Source organism: Crocuta crocuta, unplaced genomic scaffold (assembly GCF_008692635.1).
Source record: "Crocuta crocuta isolate KB4526 unplaced genomic scaffold, BGI_CrCroc_1.0 scaffold9, whole genome shotgun sequence".
NCBI lineage: Eukaryota > Metazoa > Chordata > Mammalia > Carnivora > Hyaenidae > Crocuta > Crocuta crocuta.
Genome location: NW_027551567.1, coordinates 9,480,782 through 9,505,573, shown reverse-complemented (window position 1 = coordinate 9,505,573; position 24,792 = coordinate 9,480,782). Strand labels below are relative to the sequence as shown.

General features: G+C 37.0%; 1 protein-coding gene across 4 annotated transcripts in view; it reads left to right on the top strand.

Annotated features, from left to right (window-relative positions):
* BCKDHB (branched chain keto acid dehydrogenase E1 subunit beta) overlaps positions 1-24,792 on the top strand; it is a 207,743-nt gene that overhangs the window by 51,894 nt on the left and 131,057 nt on the right. For all 4 annotated transcript variants that reach the window (XM_077750336.1, XM_077750335.1, XM_077750337.1 and 1 more), the window contains exons 7-8: positions 17,366-17,463; positions 20,063-20,173. In XM_077750336.1, coding sequence (XP_077606462.1) covers positions 17,366-17,463; positions 20,063-20,173 — 209 coding nt within the window. The remainder of the gene's footprint in view (positions 1-17,365; positions 17,464-20,062; positions 20,174-24,792) is intronic.

Below are 24,792 nucleotides of genomic sequence, written 5' to 3'. Positions count from 1 at the left end.
TTAAGCAGGCTCCATTGCCAGCTAGCATGGAGCCTCAGCCCTACATGGACCTCCATTTCATGACTGTGAGATAGCAACCTGAGCTGAAATCAGGAGTCAGACACTTAACTGAATGAGCCACCCGGGCGCCCTTGGTCCATAACATATAGAAATAATTTCTTTTAATTCAGCCATTAACTTTATGAACTATAAAGATGAAAGCAAAAGTAGGTAATATGTTCTTTATGCAGCAATTTTCTTGAATTTTATTTCTACTTATTTTGAATATACAATAAATAAATATAAAGCTAATATCTTCTATATTTAGAAGGAAAATAAAGTTTGTATTCTAATTTTGATACTTAAATGCTATTAAACTTTTAAGAAGTGGCAGAGGTATATTTAGAAAAGGTAGCTCTAGAAGACCAATCTAGTCAGTGTCCAAAATGTACAAAGTAGTTACAATTCAAAAAGAGAATGAGTCAGTGTGACATTATCAGATACAGGCATCTTGTGGAGAAGCTTTTCTTCTATGCCTTTTGAGCTTTTTGGTTTTATTTAATTAAAATTCATTCTTGACATCAGTGATAATGAAGTAAACATGGCTTTCATCTATGCTTCTTCTAGTGGGAAAAAATATTAAAAGCCTTATGCTGCCTCATTTCCAGGATTCACATTACCCTTTCAGGCAAAACTTAGGTCATAATGATAATTGAGGGGTTCTTTCTTTTCATTTTTCTTTTTTTCTTTAGCAAATGTACTAATTACCTATAAATTCATACATTCTGAAGAGAAGAAAGTTTTTTTTAGTTTATTTATTTTGAGAGAGAGAGAGAGAGAGTGAGCATGAGAGCACACATGCATGAGTGGGGGACGGGCAGAGAGACAGGGAGAGAGAGAATCCCAAGCAGGCTCCACACTGTCAGCACAGAGTCCGATGAGGGGCTCCATCTCACAAACTGTGAGATCATGACCTGAGCCAAAATCAAGACTTGGACACTTAGCCAACTGAGTCACATAGGTACCCCTAGAACAAAATTGTTTTCAGGAGCTTTTGAGTGGTAGAAACTTTGAAATGTTTTTGCCCAGTATCAGTGTACACAAGAGTATTTTGCATTTTTAATTTGTTTTGGTTGATGTCATTAAACAGATTATATTTATGCAGTTGAGTACCTTTAATACTAGTTACACTCACAAGAATTGTGTAATGCGAGAGAATTTAGGTTAAAAAAAGACAAATAATATATCTTATAAAATATATAAAAAAATTATAGTTTTTTACCTTTTCCTTTACCAAATCCATCTCCCCTAAAGGCAATGCTTTTCAACTCTTTCAGTAGTTTCTTTCTGATAACTTATATTTGTAAACAATATATGTTTATACTGCTTTTTAACATTTTAGGGATTATGATTTTAACTTCCTAGAGGAATTTAGCCCTTTTAGGTCACCTTCCTTATTCCTTTTCACCATGCTGTTCCTTGCTTTCAGCATATTCAGACTTCTCCCCAATATCTTCATGGACTTACAGTGTAGTTTTTGGTCAGACCAATAGTGTTCACATTGTTATAATAATCATATTGGTATGATTTACAACTGAGCCAAAAAAAAGGTGTTTTATTTCCTCTTTGATGTACAACTCTGTTTTTTCTGGACCAAATAATTTTTTTTCTCTTTTTTTCATTTGTTAAATTTCTCATGTTCCTATTATTAGGAATAAAGTCCCTAATTTCCTAAATATAACCTATTTTCATTACGGTTGGACACATTAGGTGGCCAATCAGGATTTTTTTCCCACTGTATGCATCTTTTCTGCCCTGGGACAATCCAGTAAACTCTGGGTTGAATTTGGATTCTGGAACCAGATTACCTGAGTCTGAAGTGCTGGCTATACTACTTAGCTGGCTGACTTTTGCCACACTACTTATTTTTCAGTCTTTCATATCTGCTTACTGAAACTCCTGAAAAGAACAAAAGAGAAGATAAAAGGAGCCCATAAGTCCATTCCCCAACTACTGTTGACTTTTGGTTATATATGCTACCAGAGTTTCATCAATACTTTTAAACAAATTATTACTGTCATTTTATTTTAGTGTTTCCTTATTTGATTACAAGTGAAATTTTCTATTTCATGTTTTTAATATCATATTTATTTCTTGTGACCTAGTCATGTGGACTTCTATCTTAACCTTGTGGAGTAGCCTTTATTGTAAACCTAAAATAAGCAGGGAATGCAGCGGATAGATTCTTATTCTATTTTGTGATGAGAAGGCCTGATCTACTTACTGAGTAGCAAGAAGAATCAAAAGATTTTCAATCAACTGAAAGTTCAAAATTTACCTTTAAATTTGTCTATGTATTTTCTGTGATTGACTTGATAAACTGAAATTTTCATGGGATAGGACCCAGTGAAACGTTGTTATACTCTGGCATATTCTTTATCTTGTTCAATTCACTTTCAGAGTCACTTTGGATGTTAGACAGAGATCTAGTTTTGATTATTGGCCTAGTCTAACGGGATGCATTGTCAGTAATTAAGCTTAAGCTACATGATAGACTGATTTATTTTGTATTTTTAATAAAATTTAATGTCATTAATCATATGTACCTTCTGTAAAAATTTCAAGCATCAACAGAAAGAGAAAGTTTCTTTTCCCACCCCCAATACCTCTTCTTACACCTTTTTTTTAAAAAAATTTTTTAATGTTTTTTATTTATTTCTGAGAGAGAGAGACAGAGACAGCGACAGCGTGAGCAGGGGAAGGTCAAAGAGAGAGGGAGATACAGAATCTGAAGCAGGCTCCAGGCTCTGAGCTAGCCATCAGCACAGAGCCCGACGTGGGGCTCGAACCCACGAACTGTGAGATCATGACCTGAGCTGAAGTCGGATGCTTAACCGACTGAGCCACCCAGGTGCCCCTCTTCTCACACCTTTTTGTGTGCATTTCTATTTTCATACATAAGTGAATGTATAGAGCACATTTACATATAAACAGTTATATAAGATCATACTATAGACATTGTTCTGTAACTTACTTTGTGAGTCTTTTCCCATGTGTTATAATATACAAATCTGTGAATCTATAGAGCATATATGAACATATAATAAAAATAATGTAGCTATTCTGTAATTTGCTTTACTTACCAATATGGTAATTTATTTTGGATATATTTCAGTGTATACAATTTCAGTGATTTCACTGATTTTTAGTTCATAAGGTATGGCACACTCAATGTATGTAAACAATGTTAAAGTAAACATCCCTGTTTTATTTATATGTATATATATTTTATACGCACACACATGGAAGGAGGAAATTATAAGGCTATGTTCTTCATTGTTTAAGTTATAAAACCCATGTTTCTTAATTCTGTTCTTGTTTTTGAAAAGTTTCATATATTCATTGATTAAGCCCTGAGTAATAAATGATTGAAGCCAGACACTACATGCCTCTAAATGGCAGTGGAAAAACTAGAAGCATAAGGTATATTGACACAGGTACTGTGGGGAGACAAGACTTAACAATTTACCCTGTTTATGGCCTGAAAGCTGAAATTGAAAGCTGGAAATGTTTGCTAGGACATCTAACTTGTGAATACTAGGAATAAAAGTCTTGCATTTTTATTCTCTTGTGTATCAGAATTTTTTTGAGACCTTTTTTCCCCTGTATTCTGTCATCATGAAAAATGTTAGTCTTCTTTGTTAGAAGTTCATCTTGAAATAACTGGTCTCAACAGTTTGTTACCTTCTTGGAAATGTCATCATAATGTCTGTGTCCACAGACTAGGTGTTGTTCAGAGCAGCATTTATGTATAGTTTTAAAGTCTTTGCTTAAGTAGGCAGAAAACATTAGATCATTCTATTTCTGTGTTTTGCATCTTCACTGTAATGATTCTTTTTTTCCAAGAACATGTGATCTCTATTTATTCAAACTTTTGTGTCCACTGATAAATTGTGTAGATATTTTCATTAGGTTTGATACCTTTGTTGTTAGGGTTATTATGAGATACTTAGGGTCTTAGATATTTTTTGCCTTTATGGCTGGGATATTTTTTTCCATGACATATTTCTAATAGGTTTTTATTACCGGTATGTAGAAAAGGTATTGATCTTGTAGGTTAATACTGCATTTGGATACCATGCCCAGTTCTCTCTCTCTCTCTTTTTTAATAGTTTATTGTCAAGTTGGTTTCCATATAACACCCAGTGCTCATCCCCACAAGTGCCCTCCTCCATGCCCATTCTCTAATAATATTTTAGTTAAGTATCTTAGACTCTCTAGGTAGAAAACCTCATCTTCTATGGCTAATGGTAGTTAGAGCTGATTTTTGTTAATGAGACATTTATCTTTGTTGTTGTTATTGTTATTATTATAATAAAGATGTCTTTTCCCTTTTTAACAGAGGCTCTGGTCAGTACTATTTATCAAGTTAAGGAAATACCTCTTTGTTTTTAACTTAAAGTTCCCTTCCTCCCACTTCTCCCAAGGTGTTGAATTTTTTTTTTAAGTTTATTTATTTTGAGAGAGAGAGAGAAAAAGAGAGAGAAAGAGAAAGTGAGCAGGGGAGGGTCAGAGAGAGAGGGAGAGAGAGAATACCAAGTAGATTCCACACTGACAGTGCGGAGCTCTACATGGGGCTTAGTCTCCTGAATGCTGAGATAATGACCTGAAATCAAGAGTCGGATGTTCTACTGACTGAGCAATCTAGGTGCCCCTCCTGAGGTGTTGAATTTTACCAAATTCTTTCTAGATCTGATGAGATGATGATTTGGTTCTTCTTCTTTGATCTTTTGATGAGGGTATATTTCATTAGCCTATTTTCTGATGTTTCAATTCTTGTATTCCTTGGGTAAATTGTACTTTATCATGATGCAGTGGTCTTTCAGCATATTACTAGATTCAATTGAAGATTTTCTTAAAAGAGCTTTATATTCATAAATAAAATTGGACCCTAGTTTTCTCTCTTTACATGTATGAACATAAGCATATATTTATATGTCATATTGGTCTATAATTCATCCTTCGTTCAGAATCAGAAGTTACCCAAGTCTGGTTTCAGAATCAGAGCTTTTCCAGTCTTACAGGATGAACTGGCATGCTTGCTTTCTCTATGCTCCAGGCTGGACTGAGTAACCAGGAATGATCTGTTCTATAAGGTTTAATATAATTTGCTTGTAAGGCTATCTGGTTCTTGCAACTTTGGGGACACATCTTTGACTTTCTTTTGAGTATCTTTGTTGTTGGACTACTACTTATTCTTGAGTAAATGCTGGTTATTTATATCTTTGTATAATGTATTTATTTCCTGGATTTTTAAACTTAGTAGTATAAAACTTTTCTTTCCTAGTGTCATTTGATGAAATATATTAATACATGTAAATTATTTATCATGATTGTCCAATAATTAATACTTGATAAATGTTAGTAGTGTATTAAAGGATGTTTCTGTACTATTTAAAAATCATCAATGATTTATTTTAATATAAACATTCTTAAGCACAAATCTTTATGGAGACTCTTGAGCCATGAGTACAACTCAAGAGTGTTCAAATTCAGGAGAGACAGAGAAGGGTAAAGATTTCATTGAGCTTTAGCAGGGGAGGTCAGCCAATGTTCAGCCAGTTTCAGGAATAGCTGGTCCAAAATGGTTTTGTGAAGAGGAAGAAATTGATCTTGTGTTTAGGATCTGTTGGTTGGGCAATTCAGATTTTGCAAGATGGTGGGGAAGAACAGTTTCTGGGTTGGCGGTCATATGAAGGCCACTCTGGGGCATTTTTAATTCTTCAGGGACTCTTACAGATTATTTAGGATTATTTACAACATAGGCTAGCATATTTGGATGCACATTGTATCATGTTAAGTCAAGCCAGAGTCTTCTACTTTTGATTATAGGCAGTTCTTCATATGTTTCTCAAAATGTGTGCAAAGGCAGGTGTCTAAAAGTCAAAGATGGACTTACGTATGATAAACAGTCTTCTTTATGAAGAAAGTTAAAATATAAAATTTCCAGTTAAACCTCACAGTGTGAACATAGTTGTCAATGACATAGTACATAGACAGAAATATTAGCACTGCCCAAATTGAGCTGTTGATCAGCAGATGGGGTTTTAGCTGACATTTTCATAGTTGATCTAAAGAATTTCCAGTTAGGAATATAAGGCACACAAAAAGCTCTTTAGGAGTTTTCGTGTTCAATGTATATGCGTGTGTGTTGAGCAAAAGTTAAATAAAGATATATAAATTACTTATACTTACAGGTTACATAGTAAGCACTAAATTTTCAAGACCATTAGGGTTATATGTAGTAACTTTCACATATTTTTACTTTTCACAGATAGAGGTAAAGTGGTCAGGTTTATAAAAATTGCAGCTGGGAAAATTTTTTTAATAACTTGAAATATTTATTAATTTTATCAATACTTAGCACCCTTCAGTGTTATACCTTCATTTATCTCTTTTATCTCTCGCATTGAATATAGCTTGGGATTATGAAGTGAGTATTAAATAAATGATATTTGACTTAAGCCACTAGATAACAAATCATACTTTCTGGCTAAGTATGCCTGGAGTCCTTCATAATTAGGTAGTTTTTTGATATGAATTTGATATGAAGGGATTTATATAAAAGAAAAAGAAAGATATGGAGGAGTGACACACAGCACAGCACACAGAGGCCGATACAGTGTGATATGTATGTGGAGAATTTTAAAGAATATTTGCTTTATTGAATATAAGGCACCTTTAATATCTAAAAATTTAATTTGAGAAAATGAGAGTGAATTGCTGGGGGGTCAATGAGAAATCTAGATTTCAATCTTGATTGGTTTCAGGGGAAATAGTTATTTATTTATTTATTTATTTAAAATTGTTATTTATTTATTTTGAGAAAGAGAGCAAGCATGAGTTGGGGAGGGGCAGGAAGAGGGAGGGAGAGAACCCTGAGCCGGCTCCGCCCTGGCAGCACAGAGCCCAACATGGGGCTCAGACTCATGAACTGCAAGATCATGACCTGAGCCGAAATCCGGTCGGATGCTTAAACAACTGAGCCTCCCAGGTGCCCTAGCAATAATTTATTAAGATTATGTTTTCGGGGTGCCGGGGTGGCTCAGTTGTTTGAGTGTCTGACTCTTGATTAGGCTCAGGTCATAATCTCACCGTTGTAGGATTGAGCCCCCTGCTTAGCATGGAGCCTGCTTAAGATCCTCTCTCTCTCTCTCTCTCTCTCTCTCTCTCTCTCTGCCCTTCTATCCCCTACATGCTCTCTCATTTTCTCTCAAATAAAATTTTAAAAAAATTAAGAAAAAGTTTTCAATTTTTAAAAATGTGGCTCACATAATCTTCCTTTTTTAAAATATAGATTTGCTGATACTTATTTTTAGGGCTAATGGTGAGGATTAAGCTTGTATGTGCTCAGACTTAATATTGCTAACTGAACTTCCAGATGTTTTTTTAAGTTTGTTTGATTGCTTGTTTGTTTGTTTGTTTGTTTGAGAGAGAGAGAGAGAGAGAGAACTTGAGTGGGGTAGAGAGAGAGGGAGAGAGAATTCCAAGCTGGCTCTATCCTGTTAGTTCAGAGTCCAGTGTGACACTCGAACCCACAAACTGCGAGATCATGACCTGAGCCAAGATCAAGAGTCAGATGCTTAACTGGCTGAGCCACCCAGGGCCCCCCCCCCCACTTTGGACAGATTTCTATACAATATAAAATAGTGGTTATGAGCCTAGACCTCAGAGTTACCACTTTGTGACTTTACTGAGTCACTTAATGTCTCTCTGCTTCAGTTTCTTCTTCTGTAGAACTGAAATAAATTTAATATCAGTTGTATTGAGTTGTGAGGATGAAATGAGATAATGCGTTTAAATGCTTAAAACAGTGTCAGGTACAGACTGGGCTCGAACATCCTTTGCTGTCATCCTCATACTTGCCCTGCTGTGGTTTCCTCTGTACACACGGAGGAAACTAGTAAGTGTATTTTCTTGACCTCCTGCCTGTCTGAGGTCCAGGTAGATTCTGTCAACAGAGAGCACTTGGAATCATTTAGAAGGTGGATGGAGGCGGCAAGAAAGGAGCCATTGGGGTTTTGGAGGCACCTCTGGTGGTGGTCGTTGACAAGGCTGTGGTCCAGCCACCGTGGTTCTGTAGCGGTGGTGGTAATCGGACCTTTAGCGGGGAGTGCCCTGCTCTGCAGCAGCACGTGGTGGCTCCAGCACTGGCAGTGGCTCCTGTGGGCTACTGGGTCTGGCACCGGGGTGGTGTCTGCTCCTGATCCCTGGGTTGCATTATTTTACTGTGCTGCTCAGCCCTTCCAGCATCTTTGTAACAGAATTCCTGAATTAAAACTTTCTAGAGAGCTTTCTGTTTTGCTGATTGGATGCTAACTCATAAAATAAGCAGCCATTGTTCGGTATTAGATAACGCAGTGATGAATTTTGCAGTATGACAAACATCACATGGCTCCCTTGTGTCTTTCTTACCCTTAAAATAATTGTTTTTTGCCAGTGTGCTCCAGTGACTTTTTCTGTTTACTCTGCATTTAGGAAGTGGGTGGACAACAGCTACTATTTGGTGTCTGGTGGGAATGGCACCTCCTTATGGATCATATTGTATTTATGGAAACCGAGGAACTTAAGATACCAAACACATGATGTGGATAATATCTATAATAATACTTTAATGTTTTGAAGTTCCCCCCTCCCCCATTTAAGGTACTATATTTCATTGATTCTAAGATATGCATCACTCTCACATTTTAACATCTCTGAACTTAGAATAGGGCTTAAAACCAATGGCATCTGGCAATCACCTTATCCAGTGGCCCGTAATTGCTATTACCTACCACGTACAAATATCACAATCACTGATCAGCAGCAATACCTAGAGAAGAGATATGAGATATACAGCTCAGAATAAAATTCCAGAGACCCCAGGGAACTTCTCTTTTAACAATGAAGTTCCAAATAGTTGTGATAGGTAGAAGGTCAGGCAAAGTGGAGAATCATAACGTAATGGTATTTGGAAGCAGGTGTCAGAAATAGGATGTTCCTGAATACTGAGCTAGCTCAAGAGCCTACTACCTATCTTTTAATTCTTTTATGGATCAGTTTATAAAGAGCTTCTTCACAGAAAGTGATATTCTGTGGAGAAACATGGACACTGTTGATCATAAGTCAAATGATGAGTGAGAAGAATTGGCTTCTAAAGGTCAAAGAGTTTTAAGAATAGCTTAACCAATTTATTTTGCCTATATTTTTCTATGTCTGTATAAGGGTGATGTATAATAAAACCCATGTCTGACTAAACTTCTTTCGATAAGAATAAAATACTTGTAAACAGTGTCGATTTAATCTATAGTTTTATCATTCATAGCTGCTCATAAAATAATGGTGTATCTTACAATTGACAGTGAATTAACACATTTCTTTTTCTATCTCAACATAGTTCTTTTTGTTAGGTGATTTTTTTTGTCTCTTAAGTTCATGTACTGATAGAGAATGGCTTTAAAATCATGCTCTTTAATTCAGGATTCATTTCTTTTCTTTGCCATTTTGCTATTTACCATGTTAGAATCTATTTATATGAATGAAGTTCACCTGTACATATCTCCTTGCTACGGAAAATGCATTGGAAAATACTTACCATAGAAATTATAATATATTAAACATGAAGGGACAATTGCTAGTAAAATTACTGATGGGAGAACTTGTGCTAAATTATTAAATGGTGCATACTGAAAGAGTACATGGAAAAAAAACTAAGAGTAATTGCAAAAATTGACAAGATGTACTACAAAGTGGTTATATTTTAGCATATACATTAAGTACATTGATGCATATCATGCAATATCATCAGTCTCAAAGGTTTTTTTGTTACATTAAATGAGATACGTAAACATAATGAGGTTAATCTTGAAGTTGCATAAGGAATATGATGCCTGCTTTATCATATTATTACTTTTGTGATATGTGTGCAAACTATTCTGAAAAGAAACCTAGTTTGTCTCATTACACACACACAAAATTAGAAATGTGGGATTTTCAAATTAATTAACTAATGATCAAGAAGAAGAATTAGAGTGCAGAGTGCATTTGGGTTGAAATGGGTCCAGGGCTTCCTGTTTAATATTCCTTGTCGGCATGTTGTTAATATTGCTATTTAGTTAAAAATAATAGTTGTTATTTTTTGGTGGTATTTTAGCGTAAAGAAGACATGACCTTCTGAAACAATAACACTAATGATTTTAAGATATAAAATGTTTTTATGCTTTTTTATTTAAAAGTATCTCTGGATGAGAAGTCTCCTGGTTACATGCAAGATACTTGCTGAGTTTGACTTGATGTTCTATTTATATTTAGACAGTTTGATGGGTTATTGGTTTTTATTTAGTGGTCGAGAGTCTCTAGCAAAAAGCTGATGGGCATTCACAGGTACTAAATTTATGTCTTCACATCTTCACGTTTCTGTATCCTTAAAACTTGGTTACATTTATCCAGGTAGATGAGGTCACATACGCTACCAGATACGGCTGCATTTCTTTTGCAGTTGGATAGCTTTATTAATTACCTCATTTTCTATTTGTACTAATATTTCAAAAAATAGAGGTTGTTTCGCAAGACAGTATGAATCTGGAACACCTCCGTCATGCCTTGTATTTAGCTGTTCCTCGTCGTTGGTTTTCAGTGACATTCATGATTTGGCACACTTGCCCATCATATCACACTTTATTTTTCCAGAATCTGTGGAAGGCTTACTAAGATGATCAGCCTCCTTTTTAAAAATTTAATATGGTTAAACTTTTCATTTTGAAATAAGTTCAAACAGTAATGTTGTGAAAAGAGTACAAAGACTCATGTATCCCCTCCACTCAGCTTCCCCAGGTGGTAGATTCATAAGTAACTACAGGAATAATGATCAAAACCAGGAAAGTAACAGTCATACAATACAGTTAACCCCTCTACACAGAGAGAGAGCACACACAGCCCGTGTGTGGGTGGGGGAGGGGCAGAGAGAGGGAGACAGAATCTAAAGCAGGCTCTGCACTGTCCGTGCAGATCTAAACTCACTGTGAGCACAGATCTAGCTAATCACGAGATCACGTGATCTGAGCCAAAGTCAGGTGCTTAACCCATCACCTGAGTGACTTCAAAGTCTCCACGCATTGTTGTCTGCTTAGTCTCCTTTGTTTTGGGATAGATCATTCCTTTGTCTTTTTTGTCTGTCATGACCTTCATATTTGGTAGAATGTCCCTCAATCAGTTTGTCTGATGTTTCTTCAGGATTAAATTCAGGTTATGTAGATATTTGGGCAAGGATACCACCGACGTGATGCTGCGCCCTTCTCAGAGCATCACGTTGTGATGACACATAATGGTGTTCTCAGCTTGCTTGTGTGGACTTTTCAGTATTTGTATATACTACCCTACTGCTTAGACTGCCAACCTTTTGCTTTTGTGCATCTAATTACATTCATTCTTCAGGATCTACCTTTTTTGGGGTTTTCTCTATTTGTTCTAGTTCATCTGCTTTCTCACTTTTCTGCAATCCTTTTGCCCTAGTTCTCAGTAAGACCTTGACATGCTTATGGTGTGAAGACCTAGGTTATCATGTGGCTTGATCTTCAGTCACTAACACTTCTAAGTGACTTCTCTGGCTCACTCCCTTGATACTGAGATTTACTATGCCAGTCTGCTGTCCGCACATGCTCCCAGTAATCACCATGGGTTAAAATAGTATGAAAAGTTTAGTACTTAATTATTCTTTATTGAAAGTTAATTTTGTCTTTTAATTAGATAGTAACATTATAACAACTATTATAAGGACAGCTCATATAGACAAATAATATTGGTAATAGTATGTTGATTTGGCCCTACTCATATAGACCGTTAATCTTTAGATTTTCAGTATTTTGAGGTGAAGAGGTAAGGGGGAAATTGGGGAATAATTTGAAAGTAATAACTACAATTACTGCAAAAAATTCACGTAGTTTTCTTGTCCATATATTTTCTTTTCTCTAACATCAGTGTTAAAAGGAATTGTTGGTATGGAAGCAAAAACTGTCAAAAGTGTGATCATAATTAGTAGCCTCACCTGAAAGATTATTTGGAAAAATAATAATTGTAATACAGAGATACTGGTTGATGGTTAAATATCAGTTTTATATAGCAGACGATAACAGGAGTAAGAATAACTGTCCCTAGAATGAAAAGTTTATAATTTTCATGACTATGACAGTGACATTGAATTATTTCAAATGTAAAACTGTCTTCTTCCTAAGAACTGAAAGGATGTCGACAGTGATTAACTTAATATGTCTTCGCTCTGTCCCTATAACATGGCCAACAGATAGATAGTGCTTTCCATAGTTTACAGATGGGATACTGGGGCATAAAAGTACTAAAGTGCTTTGTAAGAAATCGCCAGATTAGTTAGATGCACAGACAGGATTGGGAATTGGGTTCTTGGTTGGGTGAATTTTCCCACCGTCTCCCATTAGAGTATAGATTCTGACAAATGCAATAGACTTTCTCAAGTATGAAGATTTCCAGTATGTTTTTAGTAACCAGGCAGCATGAAGTAACATTTTAGAAATATACTGTTTCTTTTTAAGAAGAACACTTATTTTTTATGACTGCATCATGTATAATGCAACATGAATAAAGCCTTACCGACTTTCACATTTGTGAGGAAACTAGCATTACTGCAGATTAGTGCCAGGGCAGAGAAATGACCCTGTTATCTCTGTAATGGTAATATTGTGCCTCACAGGGAAACTTGCATCATTAAGAGTGAGTTATTATTTTCTTGCAGATACTTTGTACATGTGTTATTAATATATGAAGCCAGAAGGACTTGAAAAGGTTTTCCTAGGGACTTCGGTTATACTTTAAAGCTTTCCCTTTTACCTGAAACAGCACGTAAATGTGTGTTGACCAGTGTTTGTAGATGCACAAACACACACACAGCTTCACACCTCCATTTCTTTGTACACATCTTTGCTTTCTACATAGAATTCCCTCTTGTGTTTTCTCATCAGCTCCAAGGCCCCTGTCACTTGTGTCCTCCATCGTGGTACCACTTCCTCGATCCTTATAACAAGGTTGTTGCTTCCCTCCATGTTCCTAGAGCAGTTTGTCCCCACCGCTATCACATGTTTTTGTTTGCTGATCGTGTCTTCCCATCTTTCTAACTCCCCGATGACTGTGTGCTTGTCAAAGACAAGGACTGCCTCTTTCAATTTCATATTCTAGGATGCTGTGTGATGCCTGAATATATTGGGTATATAATAACTACTAAATGAATATAGATTTATTATACATAGTATGTACATTTATATGCTGCCTTGTTTTAAAAATGTGTTTAAGATGACAAAACAAATTACAAGAAAATTAGAAGGAAAGAAGGCGAAGGATGAGAAAAAAACTGGGGTGACCGTGAACTAACCCACGCCGTGAGTCTGTAAGGGTCTATGTAATGTGACTGTGAGTGCATTTGCAGTTACAAAGGAAACATGTATATGGAATTTATAATGCATATTTTAAAAATCTAGTCTGATATTTGAGCAAAAAATTGCATTTTAAAATTTGGGTTTCAGATTTCTTATTTTTCTGGGTCACACATTTTTATTAATATATACCTGTTGCTGAAGGGGGTTTGTCTGGAATACTCGTTAGTGCTACGATTCGAATGTAATCAGGATTGGGTGAAATGGAGTGGTCTCATTGGGTCCCACTGCTATGAAAACAGGATTCTTTAATATGACTGTATAGGGCCTCTTCGGTTCCTGAAGTTTTACGCTGAAACTCCTCTTACCTGTTCTCTTTCAGAAAGCACATAGTCATGGGGTAGGAATGCAAGAATGCTTATTTGAAATAATAACCTTCTCTTGGAGCAAGTATCTTTTAAACTGGGGTAGCTAAAGTACTTGTGAATTATGGCTTACCCTCTAGGTGACCTGCGTGCCAAGTTTAAATAAGCAAACATATTAAAATTGTATTCTTATTTTCTCTCAGGATTAAATTTATGTGACTCTAGTAGATTTTTTGGTTGTTCTTAATATAAGACTCTTCTTGAGTCTAATTCCCTGCACGATTTTGTCGATGGAGAACAATGCCTTGTTTGCCATCTTGTTCCTTAATTAAGTGTTAAAGTAATGAGGCCTTATTATGCTGGGCAATTTACTTAATACAATGAAGCAGTTAGTCACTCACTGGCAGTTTCTCAAAGGAAGTGGTCCAAGATGCTAACCCGCTTCTTTTAGTGTGCCAGCCAGTAGAACTGTGTGTTCCAGGGATTTGCTAATCAGCTGGCAACTGATTTAAAAGGCAGGAAAGACGGGACTCTTGAAAAGACAGAGTGTGTACTGGCTTCAAGCCTTGTCTATTGGCATGCAGGTCTTGCTGCCCTAGGAAAGAAGACTTGATGATGGCAAAGGGCCTACGGTGCTACCTTTCACAAGTTTGCTGGATATCATTGGCGTCATTCCCTACCGTCACTTTGGTTTAGCAACTGAGAACTGCTAAGTAGAATATACTACTCCAGTTGACTTGTTTGCCTCCCTGTCTGTGTGTTCCTTTGCCCACCCGCATGTCTGTTGGTTCATCTTCCATCAGATCCTGGTTTTAAGCTGTCAATAAATGGACTGGAATTAACCTCTGAAAGAAAGCACTGTTTAGAATTGAGGTTCGCAAACTTTTTCTGTAAAGGAAGAGGTAGTAAGAATTTGAGCCAATAGGCCATGCTGTCTTTTGTAATTTCTCGGCTCTGCTGTTGCAGGTCATAAACAGCCATAGATAATATATAAATGAGTGGATATGGCTGTGTTCCAGTAAAATATTGTTTGGAAACATTGACTGGTCCACTCCTGGTGTAGATAGAAGTATCTGGCTCAACATAATTTGTGTGCTACACAAAGACTTTAAAGAAATGCTTTTACTGCTTATGAGTTAAATTTTTTTTAATGTTTATTTATTTTTGAGAGAGAGAGCGAGTGAGCAGGGGAGGGGCAGAGAGAGAGGGAGACACAGAATCCAAAGCAGGCTCCAGGCTCTGAGCTGTCAGCACAGAGCCCCACACAGGGGCTTGAACTCACAAACTGGCAGATCGTGACCTGAGCCGAAGTTGGATGCTTAACTGACTGAGCCACTCAGGTATCCCTGCTAATGACTTTTCTAACACAGCTTTGTGTTCCAGGCTTGTGACTTAGCTTAATTGTCATCTGTCTTCAGTAGTTGTGTAGATTTTAGTGTATATTTTAAATGTATTGCTGATTGAAAAAAAATTCATCTCTCTCTCTGGCATTGATTATAGAAATGTTATTGGATTGAGAATACAAAAAAAAAAAACCCAACTTTCCACATCACTGATAATAGCACCATTAAATTTGATAGTTTTTAAAATCATTTGTAAGTAAAATCTATATTTTTGACATGAAAACATGGCCAAGATATATTGCTAAGTGAAAAAATCATGAGATTATAGAAGACTTCTGAACAGGGTGTACAATGTGATTCTATATGTGGGAAAAAAGATTCACATGTGTTTATAAATGTGCATACTTGACTATTGTAAATATCTGAAGAGATGCTGAATGAGTCAGGATTCTTAACTTTCAAGCAGTGATTAACTCTGGCCAATATAAGCAGAAAAGATTTCTTGAAGGATAATGGATAGCTCAGTTATCTTTGGAGTCTAAGAACCAGGCTTAGAAGCCATATGTCTAAAAGCAATACCCAAAATTCCACTGCATAACTGGTTTTGCAAAGATGCCCCAGCAGCTATCAGTAGATCTGAAACTGCAGTCTTGAATTATTGATACCACTAACCCTGAATGCTGGATCTGCCTCCACTGTTACCAGTACTCTAGGATGGTTCTGGGTACTTGCTGCTCTTCTGTGTCACCAGCTTCCATTGCAGAGTCTGCATTTGATTGGCAGAGCCCACATTGTGTGCTCTAGCTGCAAGGGAAGCTGGCCAAGTGCATACGTGGACCTTACTTCTGTAGTGGACAAAGAGCCTTGCCTCATTAGATGGGGCATTTCCCTACTGTAGGAAGAGGGTTAAGAAGCGTGAATGACAGAAAGAATGAAAGCTGTCCACTGCAGACACCCAGGAAGTTGTTGGTATTGATTACTTCTGGGCAGTGGAGTTGGAAGAACTAACTGGGGTTCAGAGGGAACTGTTTATTTTACTCTTCTTTGCTCTTTAAATTAAAAAAAAAAAGATTAAAACAACAATGATAAAAGATTACAAGGAAAGTAAACAAAAGGGCACTGTTTTTCCCCACCACTTCTACTGTTTCACTGCTCTCACATGGGAATCCAAGAAGGCTTCTTCTCAGCCTAACGGGGCACTTCCTACTCAATTTCATTTAAAAAATTCACCTCATGATTTTCTCTTGAATTCAATCAACTCTGTATTGCTTGTGTTTGGTTGGGCAGAAATAATCATGAAATAGCTTCCTCTATTCTTTTAGTGGCTTATTCTTCCTTTTGGCCTGGTAGAGCTGATTTAGCATATCTCGTTGAGATCTGCAGGATTCAGCTTTGGACATTAAGGTGTTGTCGGCTGCCATAGTTGAGGAAGAATTCATAGATGTAGGGTGCAAGGATAAAATAAATATTTGGCCCCACTATATATGTTTTATTTTTCAAACCTATATAAATTTGCTTCTTGATAGAAAACTTGTCTGAGAACTTATTTCAGCCTGATCAAATTTTAGTAGACATGTTAAAATATTTTTAGAACAGTTTTAGATTTACAGAAAAGGTGTGGAGACAGTACAGGACAGTTCCCATATACCCCGAACGCAGTTTTCTGTATTATTAACATCTTCTATTAATATGGCATATTTATGACAGTTGACACATATATTGACACGTTGTTGACCAAAGCACTTACTTTAAGATTTTCTTAGTTTTTAAAATTTTTTTTAAATGTTTATTTTTGAGAAAGAGAGAGACAGACAGAACATGGGAAAGGGAGAGGCAGAGAGAGGGGAGACACGGAATCTGAAGCAGGCTCCAGGCTCTGAGCTGTCAGCATGGAGCCTGACATGGGGCTCTAATCCACGGACCGTGAGATCATGACCTGAACCGAAGTCGGACACTCAACTGACTGAGCCACCCAGGCACCCCACGATTTTCTGTTTTTAATCAAAGTCCTTCTTCTGTTACAGGAGAGCTGATATATTTTATACATTTACATTTTACTTTTTCATATGTGTCGTGATGTCATGGGAGCCATATAATAGATGCTATTTCTGTTTTAAATAACTTAGGGAATTTGGGAGAAGAGTAAAATCAAGCTTTGCCACAGCAAAATTCTTATATTCTCTTATGCACAAATGCCACTAGAAAAAATAACTTTTTTCCCCCCCTGTTACATGTTCAGTTGAACAGGTTCCTGTAGAACCGTACAACATCCCCCTGTCCCAGGCCGAAGTCATACAGGAAGGGAGTGATGTTACTCTAGTTGCCTGGGGCACTCAGGTGAGTAACATTTATAAGAACTGACAATGTCCATGTTGGGCTTGGAAGCTCTCATTTTTTAAAAAAAATTTTTTCTTTAATGTTTTATTTACTTATGAGAGAGAGAGAGAGAGAGAGAGAAAGGCAGTGTGAGCATGGGAGGGTCAGAGAGAGAGGGAGACAAAGAATTTGAAGCAATCTCCAGGCTCTGAGCTAGCTGTCAGCACAGAGCCCGACACGGGGCTTGAACCCATGAACCGTGAGATCATGACCTGAGCCGAAGTCAGACTCTTAACCAACTGAGCCACTCCAGGCTCCCCGGAAGCTCTCATTTTTAATCCTGATAGTATAAAAATTAAAAGTGTTTTTCTTATATCTCAAATTTTAGTCTTGTTCATGCCACATCTATATTTGATACTGATTTCCGGTTGAAAGTGAGGTGCCTCTTCAGTTATATTAAAAAATATATGAGTATGGCAAAGCCATTAAAAATCTGATGAGTTTATAGAACAGATTCATTAAAAACTGTTTCTTTTGCGGCACACATTATACATCCTCACTGCTGGTTTCTGCACTTGACCTGGTATCGTTTTCATCACATCTGCTGCCATCTCATGTGATTATGTGGCTGGCCACGTGGGCCAGCGCCCGAGTTCTGTACCTTCCTCTGTTCCAGTGAGCCTCCATTCTGATCTATCTCCGTTTTCCCAGTGCTTGTCACCCTGCCCTGCCTCCAGAGTTTGAAGCTTGGCACTCTTTGTTCCTCTGGCCATAGACTTCTGCCGTTGACTTTTCTCTTTCCTTCTATTAAAGAAATGGTCCATTTTTCTTTTTCTATGTAAAGGAAATACTTGTTTTAGAAAATTTGGTACAATGTTTAGAACAAAAATAATGGAAATCATTTGTAATACCACAACCNACCGTGAGATCACGACCTAAGTGAAAGTCGGACGCTTAACCGACTAAGCCACCCAGGCGCCCCGGTCCTCTCGGTTTCTTACCTCCAGAGGGAAAATTTTGCATCTGTATCCCTTTCACTCAGCATGCATCCTTACCTCTCTTTGTAATAGGGATGTTAGTGTATTGGATAGTATGTCTTATAACTGGCTTTATCCTCATAGCTGCCATATCTGCTGCCACTCCTTTCTTTCTCTTTGTCTCAAAAGAAGAGGTGTCTGCTTTTCATAACTATCTCTATGAATCTTTCAGATTATATTCCATTTTACCTTCTCCAGGGCTGTAACTTACCAGCTGGTCCTCTTCTGCATCTTTAGTTTCTTCTTTCCACGTCTCTTTTATTAAAAAGGTGTATATTTCATAGGGGCTCCTAGGTGACTCAGTTGGATAAGTGTCCAATTTTGGGTCAGGTCATGATCTCACAGTTTTTGGGTCCCGTGTTAAGCTCTGTGCTGACAGTTCAGGGCCTGGAGCCTGCTTCAGATTCTCTGTCTCCCTCTCTCTCTGACCCTCTCCCGTTTACACTCTGTTTCTCTCTGTCTCAAAAATAAATAAGCATTAAAAAAAACTTTTAAAGGTGTATATTTCTTCTCTCTCTAGAAAATACCTTTTATCTACCCTGCTTTTCCCTTAAATACCAGTACATCTTTTTTTTTTTAATTTTTTTTTTTTTTTTTTTATTTCTAGGAGAGAGAGAGAGAGACAGCGTGAGCAGGGGAGGGTCAGAGAGAGAGGGAGTCACAGACTGAAACAGGCTCCAGGCTCTGAGCTGGCAGTCAGCACAGAGCCTGACGCGGGGCTCGAACCCACGAACCGTGAGATCATGACCTAAGCGAAAGTCGGACGCTTAACCGACTAAGCCACCCAGGCGCCCCTAAATACCAGTACATCTTTTCCTTTCCTTTATCGCTAAACTCGAACAACCATTTTCTACTACCTATATTTAATGTCTTAACTTCCTTATGTTCTTGTACCTTATGAGTTCTGTTCCCGCTAACTTACTACAACTATTTCCGCTAACATTCCTAATTTTCTGATGGTTAAATCCAAGCCTTATCCCATATTGCTATGGTGTACGACACTGGCAGCTATTTTTATGAAACATTTTCTCCTTTAGTTTCTGGGATATATTGTCTCATGATTTTTCTTTCTGTTTTTGGTTGTTATTGTTGTTCTTTTCCTTGTCTGTCTGTCTGTCTGTCTTTCTTTCTTTCTTTCTTTCTTTCTTTCTTTCGTCCTTTCTTTCTAGTTAGCTCCTCCTCAATTTCCCCCTTAAATGTTGGTCATCTACAGGGTTCCATGATTTCTGCTCTTTACTTCTCCTTCCTCATGCTTTCTCTAGAAACTCAACGCCCTCCTGTGACTTTACCTTCTGTGTGCTGATGTCTTTAGAATCAGTGTCTCTATCAATGACTGATCTCTTTTTCTTTGAGAACATCTTTCCAACTTTTTTCTAGATATCTCTGTTTATTATTTTGGTAGAATATGGTGTTCAACATGTCTAAAACATTTCATTCTTCATGCACATCAGTTTCTCTGACTTTACACACTGTTTCTATTTTTTTTTTTTTTTTTTACACACTGTTTCTATTAACGATGTAAGAATTCAGCTAACTTTTCAGGTCTCAATCTCTACAGTTATTCTCTACTGTTTCTATTTCAGGTTCATGTCATCCGAGAGGTGGCTTCCATGGCTCAAGAAAAGCTTGGAGTGTCCTGTGAAGTCATTGATCTGAAGACTATACTACCTTGGGACATGGATACAGTTTGCAAGGTATGAATAGAGAGTTGTTAGAGCGTCATTTCCTTAAACTCTTGGGCCATATTTATTGGCAGTTTGCAAAGAATTGTTTTGAAATTTTGAGCTTCATGAGCGTTTTCAACTGATTGAAAACTTTAAAATTTACACTGTGACAGAAACATATGCTGTATAATCAGCTTAATGTTCAAGGAAACCAATCACTTGGCGGCTTTTCTCCTCCATAATTCTCTGTTTAAAATATTACAAAACTGGAGTAGCACAAATAGAAGCACATCAGGTATGTTGGAAGCCACCTGTGTTTTTAACTGATTATCATTTGAAGTACTTATGATTTGATAAGCGTAGTTTAATACAGTCCGCTAAATGGCCTAGCTGAGCTTTCATTTGTCTCCTCTCCAAAAGAGATGGAGATGGATTATGTTAAAAACAAAAAAAGCAAAATAACCAAACCAAACCAAAACAAAAAACAACCTTCTTTGCATGGTCTTAATACTGTGAATCACAGGTTAAATGTTATATTGTGGGATTCTGGCTGCTCTTAGTTCTCTATGTAAGCAAGCGCATGGTAGTCTCCTCTCAGGAGTAGTGTTCAGTTCTCATTTATTTGGCTTTAACTGATATCTTTCATATTAATGTACAGATAAACCAAAGTGCATCTCTTCCCACTATGGTATGTAAGAAAGATTAAGCCCTTTTTTTTGTGATGGTCGTATCTACTAAAGTTTAGGTAATGTTGCCTATATTACTTTTTCTTGATTTACTGTTGTAACAAATGAGTCATAAGACTGAGGGCATTTTACGTTTATTATTTTAAAAGAAGTTTAGTGTTCTCATAGCTTTTATAGGCTGTTTCTTGGGTTAGTCACATGAAAAAAATCTGCAGCAAATACTGATGTAAAAGTACAGCACAGGTTATATTTAGGTAAAGATTGGTTTATAATTTAATGGAAGATTTAATATTTGTTATAGTAAATGTTCTGTGGACTTGACGTCATCTAAACACTGGACATGGTTAAAAATGGTCTCAACAGTATTCTGTCTTTAGATTTGTAGTTTCCATCATTGAGGGCAGTTTTTAGGTGGAATTATTTGTAACTGCATGGAAGTAATGCTTCTTAAGGCTTTTTCAAATCAAGTTAGATGCTGGTTTTGATGTTCCAAATCATGGAAAGCTGGAACTGATAGCCTTTGCCTCAGAATGGGCTTCTTTTTTGCAACCTTACCCCCACTTATTCTTGGGGTTTGTATTTTAAAGTGAAAGGTGCTTTTGTATGGGAATATAATGTTTTGCTATGGTACAGGAGGGTACTGATATGTGGTCAAGACAAGTACTTTTAAACTTTATTTACATTTTTACATGTGCAAACAGAGTTTGTAGCAGTTTATGATAAAATACAAATGTAACAATATTCCAAGCTGGTAATTTGTGAAAGTAAAGTGAAGAGAGAGGAAAAGAGAAGCAGGGAATTATTTGTTTATATTTCTCTCTACATAATTTGTTTGTGTGGAACTCCCCCTCCCTCTTTTATTAAATCTACTGGTTGTACCTTTGTATGGTCCTGGAATGTAGGTCCTATTTGCTTAGGGCTCTTTACTACCGGAAAGGATGAAAGGAGACGAGAGACCACTACTGCATGAAAAGGTGATGCATCAAGCCTGTGAGTCGCCAGCATCCTCACCATAGTCTTGTTTTCGGGTGCTTTCATCATGCTCTTGTCTAGCTGATGACCCTGCAGTTATGACAGGGAAAGCCAGCTTGTCATCTCTTGATTGCTTTGGGTCCTGTGACTTTTCCTTGCTGATCATGGTGATCTTCTTTTTTTCTTTCATGTATCAAAGAAAAATTTTGATATTTGGCATCTTTCTAGGATTTGAAGATAACTTTAAAATGAGGGCCCTAGGCTAAACCTTATTAAAAGGGAGACTTTTGTTGTTGTTTAACTAGAGTTAAGTTTTTCCTATGGATTCTATTGTAATCAAAATTTATATTTATTATCTCTTTCAGTTAGTGCTGTGTTTTATCTGTTTTTGTTTTGTTTTGTCTTGTTTTTTTGTCTTATGATAAAATTAGATCCCTCAGCTCTGTTCATGACATGTTAAGCTCAACACTAAAAATGCATCTTTTGGAATACCTAATCAAGAAAAGCCTATTAAAGGTAAAAAAAAAAATCCTTACTGAAAATACACATTAGCACATTATGCACAGTAAAATGACTCTGGGACAGTTGAGGAATTGGTTACTGAAGCCTGAATTTAACTGTGTTTTTAAAAATATAGTCCTACTTTTTGCTTAAGCCTTGAAGCATTGTTTGGAAGTTATAATCCTGAAAAATTGCTTGGGGACAGAAAGCAACAGAGTTTTTGAATGTTGCTCAGGGGAGCAACAGAATTGGAGACCTGAGTGGGTCTAAGAACCGTAGTTCATTTGCTCAATTCTGAACCTGATATTAAAGGGCTAATCTGGAAACCTCTGAAAAGCGGAATGAAAATTCCTGAGTTTTGAATTGCCTAGGAGACCAGGACCTACCCTGGGGACTTGGGGTGTGAGTGGGGTGGGTTGGCTTAAGAACATCAGTGAGGAGAGTTGAAAGCCCTGAAGTGAGTGGCAAATGGACTCTTTTTACTTGGGGGGACCTGCCAAGAAAGTTTCAACTAGAAACTGAGAATCCAGGTGGATAGACTCCATGTTTGATTGGGTTGCAATGACAGAATGGGAAACTTGGTAGGAGATGCTGGGGGGTGGGGGGGAATGTAGGTGTATATGTTAAACACACAGTTGGTCTTCCATTCAAGGTATTTGCCAAATTCTAAAGCTGTGTATGGTGGGAGCTAAGCAGAAAATAAATACTCGAAAGGCCAAGCCGTCACTTGGGACTAAAGTGTCAAAGACCAATCATACTCTTGGTTGACCTGAAAAAGGACTGGAAAGCTCTGGAGTCAGGTCTTAGGATTTAAGTCAAACCAGAAGTAGATCATCGCTTCCCAAATCCACAGCACAGCCTCTCCGCCTCTCAGTTCCTTTACTGGATTAATGTAACTTCTGCTCTGTCTGCCCAGCAAAACAAGGAGACAGTCCTCCCATCATCTGGAACCTCTATGAATCTGCATTCAATAAAAAATTACTAAATATATAAAGAGACAGGGCCATTTGATTTAAAACCAAGAGAAAACACTAACAATGGAAAACAGAAACGCGGGTGATCCAGATACTGGAGTTAGCGGACAACGACTTATTTATGTTTAGGAACACAGAGGAAGAAAAGGAACAAAAGAGATAAGAGGGTGGAGAATTACCCTAGAGGGGTGTGTGTGTGTGTGTGTGAGTGAGAGAGAGAGAGAGAGAGAGAGAGAGAGAGAGAGAGATTGAGAGAGAGAGAGAACATTTTAGAACCAAAGAAATACTTGTCAATAAGAAGTTGGTGGATGTGTTTATAAAGTTATTGGACTTAGTAGATGATAGTATTAATGAACTAGAAGGCAAGTATGTAGAAAATGCCCAAACTGAAGCACAGATGGGGGAAAATAAAATAGACTAAAACAGAAGAATGCATAAAACACATTGGAGATCTGGTCAAATGATATGTACCATATATGATTTGAATTTCAGAAGGTAAAGAGAGAATGAATTGGTCAGAAACAGTATAAAAAATATTTCTCATGAAACTTTCAGGACATCACTGTAGTCAAGAGGATTTGTGAACCTGTAAGGGTGTATTAAAAAAACAAAACCCACACTCATGTACACAGTGGGATGACATCTTAAACTGCTGAGGATGCCCAGTGAAAACTACTCTTAAAATTAAGATGAAATAAAAAATACTTTAGACCAATAGAAATTGAGAGAATTAATCACCAGCACATTTTCACTAGAAGAAATACTACAAGGAAGTTCTTTAGGCACAAAGAAAATGGTCCTCGAAGACAGTCAGAATGGGGCTTATATGGAGTTAAAATATTCCGTTGTTCTAGGATTATTAAGTGTAAAATTTTTATTAGATTACAGTACATTAGGGATGCATGTTATAACCTCTGAATTAACAACTGAAATAGTAGTGAAGGCATATTCCCAGCAAATTAAAAATGGAACTATAGATTAATAGAAATATTTGGTTAAACTAAAAGAAAGGAAAATATATATTTAAAAAAAAAAACCCAAAAACCCAAAAAGCAAAACAGGTGTGTCAATAGGAAACAGAGGATAGATAGAAACCCAAGTGTATAAGTAGTAAACACAAATGGATTAAATCTAGTAAAAGGCTTCATTAAAAACTTCATTAAAAAATACCAATATAGGGCACCTGGGTGGCTCAGTCATTTGAGCATCTGACTCTTGATTTCAGCTTAGATCATGATCCTAGCTGGGTACTGGTGGGATCAAGCCCCATGTCAGGCCCTGTGCTGACCATGGAGCCTGCTTAAAATGCTCTCTCTCTTTCCCTCTGCCGCTCTGCCCAACTCATGCTCTCTCTTTAGAAAAATCAATCAATCAGTAATACCAATGTGTAGCTTAAGAGAGATACATTAAATATAAGGACACAGAAAGTTTGAAAGGAATGGAAAAAATACCACTGGTGTAGCCATACTAATTTCAAATAAAGCTTTTAAGGCAAGACACATTGCTAGAAATAAAG